At 31.9% G+C, this 7,915-nt stretch overlaps 2 protein-coding genes across 4 annotated transcripts; one reads left to right on the top strand and one right to left on the bottom strand.

Annotated features, from left to right (window-relative positions):
• Positions 1-271: 271 nt before the first annotated feature.
• LOC128392239 (tropomodulin-like) lies at positions 272-2,968 on the bottom strand. 3 transcript variants are annotated; one of them, XR_008325974.1, is made up of 5 exons: positions 2,798-2,968; positions 2,182-2,488; positions 1,546-2,003; positions 596-1,297; positions 272-467 (listed from the first exon to the last, which is right to left on the bottom strand). XR_008325974.1 is itself a non-coding variant. In XM_053352232.1 (4 exons), the coding sequence occupies exons 1-4, from the start codon at positions 2,840-2,842 to the stop codon at positions 962-964; spliced, it is 1,146 nt and encodes a 381-aa protein (XP_053208207.1). In that variant the 5' UTR covers positions 2,843-2,968; the 3' UTR covers positions 272-961. The 3 variants fall into 3 exon arrangements, 1 of the variants encoding a protein (XP_053208207.1); XR_008325973.1 differs by having other exon boundaries at positions 272-731; positions 881-1,297; XM_053352232.1 differs by having other exon boundaries at positions 272-1,297.
• A 2,067-nt stretch (positions 2,969-5,035) lies between these two features.
• LOC128392241 (phosphoinositol dihydroceramide synthase-like) lies at positions 5,036-7,575 on the top strand. Its single transcript, XM_053352233.1, has 2 exons — positions 5,036-5,747; positions 5,847-7,575. Exon 2 carries the CDS (start codon positions 5,955-5,957, stop codon positions 7,059-7,061), a length of 1,107 nt encoding a protein of 368 aa, XP_053208208.1. The 5' UTR covers positions 5,036-5,747; positions 5,847-5,954; the 3' UTR covers positions 7,062-7,575.
• Positions 7,576-7,915: the final 340 nt, after the last annotated feature.

Below are 7,915 nucleotides of genomic sequence, written 5' to 3'. Positions count from 1 at the left end.
GTGAGAAACTTTAACTCGGATTTTTATGTTCGATTTATTTATCGATTGTTTCCGATTTTCGATGCGGAAAAATTGATTACAATCGAAGTTTGGAAGATCGATTTTCAATAGTTCGTGAGTTTTTATCAGAAATTGAAAGTTTGGTAAATCAATGGATCCTAAAACCGATTATGGATTCTTTTAGATTTATAATCAGAGATTTGATCTAAAATCATTAATTTTTACTTCTGAAAATTGTTTCCACATGAAACGAATAGTGTAAATTGAACTGTACAATTTGTAAATTTTTTTACCGTTATAATTTATTTCCATTGTTACAGGTCAATGATTTAAAATTTCTAACAACAGTTAATTGTTGTAGCTCTTCAATGGCAGGAAGTTTATGTTAGACACTTACGGAGGGGAATTTAGAATTACAGTAAAGTTTCAATTGTGTGAGCTGTGGTTCGAGCATGAAAAGTTCCGTTCTGAGGATTTTAAGTAGGTAAGTATTTGATTAGTCGAGTGATGGTCAGTCAAATTATCCAAGGGTCCAATTGAAGATTTGGAATTGGTATCAAAAGTTTAAGGTGAAAGTTAAGATAACTTTTCTTACCATGAAGAGTGAACATTAGCCAATCTCGTGGCTGCAGCCAACAGTCGTGATTGTCTAGCCAGCTTATAGTCGATTAGTTTTTAAGTAGCTTAGCTACTTTGAATCAGTACTTTGAAAGTCAATATCGGTTAAAAATCTATTTAAATAATAGAGTAATAAATTGAAAAATGTTTGCCTTAATTAGCTAATGAGAGAAAATTGGTTTCATCAACTGGAAAATCAACAATTAAATCCAAATTAATCGCGTAAACCATAGTTGCGATCTCAAGATTTAACTTTGATTACCTGAATATACATATGAAAGCATCTTTGAAAACCATAGAAATTGATTTACAGAAGCTGAAAGTCATTTACAAATTAAGATTCTTAAAAAACTTGTACAGTTCGAAGATTGTTTCGATCTAAGCGTATCGAATCGATATTTTTCTGTATTTGTTGGGCTATTCTTGCTCGAGCGTCAGGAGCATCTAAATGTAAACCAAGTCGAAGAAGTGAATTGTTTGCTTCCACCAATTTGGTTATTTCCATTTCAATTCTGTTACCTAGAATAGCTGGTCTTTGATTTGAGGCTCGAAATTCACGAATAACTTGATTTACGTTAATTGCTGCAAGAACATCTCTAACCATGGAACCAGAAAGGAAATTGGATTCCAAATTGAGACAGGTCAATGTTTTGTTTTCTTTGAGCGCTTCAACCAACACCTTTGTTTACATGTAATAAATTGGTGCAAATTATAAGAAAATAAAGTGAATTGTCATCATTAGTGAATATTAATCAATGGAAAATGTAAAATCAGCAGATAACAAATGAAACTATTTTTAGATCGATAGCAAAAAAAATGTATTGAGTATCAATTGGCTATCAACTTTAAATAGATTCAATTTTTTTGCTGATCTACTTGAGGAATAAATTTCAATATTGACTAGTAATTAATGAAGAGGTTAATTACCGCTGTTGGGCCATCAGTTAATCCTGTATTGGCCAAGTCTAATGTTTTAAGGGTTGTGTTTGTCTTGAGACCTTCGAATAGTTTTTTGAATGAATCTCTTGGTATGTGTTTAATGTTATTCCAATTGAGTTCTTGTAACTTTTTATCGTTTTCACTGACTTGTTTCATCGTTTTACCAACATCGGTAGCATTGTCTGGTAGATTGGGCACTCGCTTGGGTACTGTTGCTTTCACGATGGACTCAAATTTGGCCTCTGATCCTTGACCTTTATTGGTAATGGAAGCATAAAACTGGTCTTGATTTAGCAATGAATGTAAACCTAAAATACCGGCGAGATCAACGAGATCGGATTCGGTGGCATTTTTCAACGCATCACTTGATTCATCATCCAAGTCCAACATAATTCGTGTCTCCTCATCTGAAACTTTAGGTGTTTCCTTGGGTTTCCAAACAGCACCTGAAGAAAAGATTCAACAAACAAGGTATTAAATGTTGAGTTAATTTGGCAATTAACCAATAAAGACTTTGAATATCACCAAAGAAGCAAAATAAAACAGTTTATTTTTAAGATAACATATAAACATTAAGAGATTCTTAGTGATTAACTATCGTTAGTTTTGATTTAATTAACTTACCTCGTTTAACACCGGGTTGGAAGGGCTTATTTTCCGGCCAATCTTCCTGATTGAGGGCAAAATTTTTTAAAAACTCCAACAGTTTCGCTCTATTCAAAGGTCCTGTTGGCGCTTTTTTTGTCTGCTCTCTACACCTTAAAGAAGGTGGAATATGTGAATCATCTGGATCGACATCGTTGATTAATTCATCGATCTCATCTTCGGTTAATTGATTCAATAAATCCTCGATAGGTATATTATCATATTCTTTCAATTCTTTACCATAAAGAAGAGACAATCCACTGATTACTTTAGTTGTTTTGGTGACCTTTTATCAATGAATAAAAAAAAAGAGAATAGAAAAAAACAAATTAATAAAACAAAAACGAATCTCAAAGTAACGAGAGAGAAAACAAAGGAACAAACAATCAAACAAGTAAACAGACAAGAGAAAAATGGAAGGAAACAACAAAACAGAGACCGAGATGGGAAAGAGTAGGAAAAAGGTAATCAATTTAATCTCAGCTAATTGATAAATCATCAGAATCATGATTAACAGTAACAATTAAAAGCCAATAAAAAGGGAGGGGTAACTTGGTGAAAGGAAAAAAAAGAAACGATCAGTCAATCGACTTACCTTTGTATATTCAAATTCATATTCGTTTATGTTCTTATCAGCCATGGTAATGATAATGTGTTGACTGATTAATCGAATGAAAAGTAGAAAAAGAAAACAATTAACTAATTAAATTGTGATTAAGATGTTACACTTTTCCAAGGTAAAGATAATTTGATTAAATTAATAACAACAAATTCTGAAGGGTCCAACGTCTTTTGCGCATGCGCAGAGTTGAATAAAAGCGACATCTCTTGGTAGAAAATAGAGAACCTTAATTGCTCTTTAATCTCATTCAGAAGGATCAAGAACCCGAACGTTGAAGTTTGATGATCTCTCTGGTTGATAATTTTTTTCCTTGGGTTTTGTTGATTGTGAATGTTGATCTAATCTTCGATTAAAAGATTGATAGGGAGAAAATTCTGCTTGGATTTGGAGTTTTTGCTCTTTATTACAATCGCAACGAAGTGAAAGTGATGAGGAGAGAAAATGTTACACTGAGAGAGAGAGAAGGATAATCTTAATCCTTTTTCTTTCTCCCTTTTTCTCATTCATTCTCTCTCGATTTGATAGTTTCTACAAAATTTTCTACTCTTCTTCCAGGTTTCAAGTTAGTTTACTTTTGTCTGACAAGTGAAATATTCATTAAGGAAACTCAAGTTTAACCAGAAAAAAAAGATACATTGGCAACTAATCAAAAGATTAATCTCATGGCGGAAATGATAGATTTTCATGGTAGGTCTTTACTCTCAGAATTTGTCTTTAAATCTTTCTACTTCCTCTATTTTTCAATATAACCCAAGGGACTATTGATGTTTAACTGGTGAATCTTGTGATGATTCCTGAGAATTGCTCACAATCATCAGAATCAAATTTACATGATCCATGTGTTCATTTCCTTAACTTTTTGGAATCTCTCTCTCTCATTCTCAGTTCCAATGCTCTCAGATTTCAGTTCAAATCTCATGAAAGACCATAAGTACATATCAACTCACCTTAATCTCTAAGTGACTTGAAGGTCATCGGTGGTCAAGCGGTGGCTCGAAATAATCGAAAGGTTTGTTTTATTTGTCTTTCGATGATTTTACAAAATAGTCAATCAACATAACCAAAGGGACATTTGAAGGTAAATTGTTATGACAATCAGAAAGAGAAATGATTTAATCAATTTCCATGACCCAATTTGCCGGAATTTGATTGATATCAATCATGATTTTCAATGAATTCTGAATGTCAACAAGTGTCCCTTTCATCCGGCAGTTAAGCTACGTTGATTGTCCCAACTTGTAGCAATTATAGTTAACAATTTACAAAATCAAGAGCTCACTTTCAACAATTAAGAGAAACAGGTAAGTGGTAATTGCTAATTGTTTACAATTGAAAAGGAAATCAATGGATAATCAGCTGATTTTGATTTGATTTGTTTACTTTTCTTGACAAAATTAACCCATAAATTTTATCCACAATCAAATATTTACTTTAATTAACTTTGTTAATCTTATTTTTCCTTCTCAAGGTAATATTAATTTGGTTACGATTCCATTTGGTTGATTGTAACAATTGGTTAATTCTCATTAATTGAAGGATCAATGGTTAAGGATTTGATTCCTACCAATAAAAAGATAATGAATGTTGATTAATTAATTGTCTAATCTAATTTAGTTCCCTGAATAATGTCTGGTTATTATCGAGGTATTTGAATTGCGAATTCAATTAAATCATCTAATCATAATCAATTCCAAAACTGTGGCTGATTAATTGTAATCTTAATAGTGACAATCTTGACTTAATTGTTAACAAAAAAGTCACAATTAAAAGCCAATAGATGACACTAGACATTTATGATTACAAAGCAATTAAATCATCTTGAAAAGGAAAACAAAAAGTTAATCAAAATATAATCCAAACATTGACTAATTAAAAGATTAACAATCATCCCTTAACACAATATACAGATAAATTGTCGAATACAATTAACTAACTCTAATTGAGATTAGAGGATTTGAATGGTAACAATTAAAGCCTAAAACCCGATTAGATAATCAATTGCTTCAAATAACATGAGATGACTTTCAAATAACATTAATCAAGTTAAGATAATTAACTAATGATTACGATGAATAACAATTAAACCGGATGAGAATTGGAATGAAAAATAAGGAGAAACTCAAAGGTGAAACTGACACCATAATAATAAATTTATTTAGTTAATTGTTGTCGAAAAGAAGAAGAAAAAAACTAATCATCAACAATTAAGGAACAATTAATCTAATTGTGAATGGAAGCTACTAATTGATACTAATAGATGGCTCTAGTAAGAATAATAATTAACTAGATAAAGAGAGTGACCCGAGTGGAAAAGTTGTTCAGTTCTGTTTGGATCGTCCTGGTGATCACTTTGTTTTTTATTCTTTTCCCTGCTCCTCATCCTTTTCGGTGGAAATTTTCTGTCGTGAGGCCAACCAATTGGCCCACAAATCGTTATTAATAACATATCTCACCGAGAATCATCTTCATCTTCCAATTCTCTCTCGTTTTCTCCTTCAAACAAACACAACATATCAACAATTTTCTTCTCATATTTTTCTCTCTTCTCTCAATTAGATCAACTACTATTCTCACTCTCACTCTCACTATTTCTCACTCTCTCTCTCTCTCCCATTTGAGCCATTTTTCTGTTAATTGTAAACATTTATTCTTTTTTATAATATTCTGTTTACTATTGTTACTTTCGATTAGTTAATATTCCCACTTATATACCTTCTCACCCACAACAATCACCAACATCTACTTAGTGGGTTTCATCTCTCTCTCTCTCTCTCTCTCTCTCTCTCTCATTGAATCAAATGAATTTCATGAGATGACCATTGGACATGGATTCTAACTGTCAACCTTTTACCTACTTTAATCAACTAATAGAAACCCTGACGTTAATTGTTATGTTTAAATTGTGATAAACTTAAAAAAAAAGGTAAACAGTTGATTGTGTTTCTTTCATCAAAGTAAAACTGTTTTTCTTTGCGATTTTTTTTACCGTTATGGTTAATTTTTTTTCTCTTTCACTATTTAGCATCAGTGTTTTGGTTTTATTCACTTATGAATATCAACAACAACAACTCTACCACTAGTCACCTTTACCACCGCCACCATTACCTGGGAGAAAAACAAGAGAAAACCAATGAGACCTTTTCGAGATTTAAGTTCACCTCGTCCATCAATCATATCGAATCCATCATCATCATCAATATTATCCAATAATAATAAGCAACTTCGCACATCATCAATATCATCAACACGTTCCTGTGAAACCAAACAATTGCTCATTGTTGATGTTGACAGTGTTTCCTACACAACTAAAACCTTTTGCCGTTCGCGAATCGGTTATCTGATTACCTCAATTAGTTTATCAGCAATTTACCTTCTCATCACCTACTTATTGATCGGATTATCTGTTGAACATTTAGTTCTCGCCTTAATATTTACTCTATTTTACAATGGTACAAGTACCACACGGAAATTTATCATCGGCTTCAGTATATTCATCGTTTACTGGATTATCTTTGATTACATGAAGGCATTCCCGAACTATAAACTCCGTCCAGTGGCCATTCAAAGTCTCTATTCAATTGAGAAATCACTTTTCGGCTTAAGTTATAAAGGAAATCGATATACTCACAATGAATTCTGGAAACTCCAAGCAACACCAACCCTCACCATTATCGCAGGATTATTTTATCTCACCTGGATACCGTTACCTTTATCCTTTGCGGGTTACCTTTTCTTTTCCAAGAAGCGAAAAGCGTTCATCCATTTTTCTCTTAACTTTTTATTCATCAATTTAATCGGGTTTGCAATCTACTATATCTATCCTGCAGCACCACCTTGGTACATTGAGGAACATGGATTCTGGTTTGATCCAAATATCGAACCCTCACCAGGAAGATTAACCGATTTTGATTCGATCGTTGGTTGGCCAATATTTGGTCTCATCTATTCCAAAAGTTCCAATATTTTCGCCACAATGCCTTCCCTTCATGTTTCTTATCCATCTTTAGTTACATTTTATGGCCTCAAATTGGGCCTTCCATTACCATCTATCATCACTTTTACCATAATTACAATCGGTATTTCCTTTTCCGCTGTTTACACCTCACATCATTACATATTAGATGTTCTCGCAGGAATCAGTACAGCTTCCATAGGATTTATCATTTTTACCTTTTTTCTTCTTCAAAGTCTAATTTTTACCAAATTTACCAATATTCTAATCAAAGAGACAAGATGATGACAATCAATCATATCACACAATCTAACCTAATCAATGAACTGACCAACAACTAAGTCAAACAATCAACAAACGCAAAGGCAAACAAATGAAAGCCAATGAGCTTCAAAAGAAACCCAATCAAATCCAAGAAACATGATTATAAATACAATTGATTGTTATCATGATATATCCCGATTATTATCATTATTTTTGTTATTTTATCATGATAACTGAATGTAATATATATTATATCATTAACGAAATAGGAAGATGCAACTTTAAATCGGTTAATATCATTTTTGCTTACTTCCTTTTCCGTTACCAGTAAAAAAAAATGAAAAACTGTCAAAAAAAAATGAAGTTGCGATCAAATAATATTACAATCAACTAAATTGCTTTAATCAATTAGCAACAATTTACATTTCCAATTGTTAATTTTGTGTTTCTCTCATTCAATCCAAAACATAAGAAACCATATTGATTGGTAATGATTAGATTACCTAAGCAATTAAATTGTCGTTCAACTATTTTCCATATGATTGTTTTCGTTGATTAGCTTAATCAAGCGGGTAGTTAAGTGATTTAATTAATTAATCATATCCTGATTAAATAAAGAATGAGTGAGATAAAAAAAACAAGAGGCCAATTGATTGATTTTCAAGTAGAATGAGACATTTTCATTTATTGATTAGTACTATTTAATAAATTGTTACCATCAGTGTGATCAGTTAATCACTTCGGTAAGATTTATATATAATATTACTTTTAAGTGTAACAATTAAGGTGATGTTTAAAGTGAACAACAAAAAAGTTCATTGGTAATAATGAAATAAAACTGGGAAATTGTGGTTCAATTGATTTATCCTAATTGT

This window comes from Panonychus citri, unplaced genomic scaffold, assembly GCF_014898815.1.
Source record: "Panonychus citri isolate SS breed McGregor unplaced genomic scaffold, ASM1489881v1 Contig00136, whole genome shotgun sequence".
Lineage (NCBI taxonomy): Eukaryota > Metazoa > Arthropoda > Arachnida > Trombidiformes > Tetranychidae > Panonychus > Panonychus citri.
This window is presented reverse-complemented; position numbering and strand designations above follow the sequence as displayed.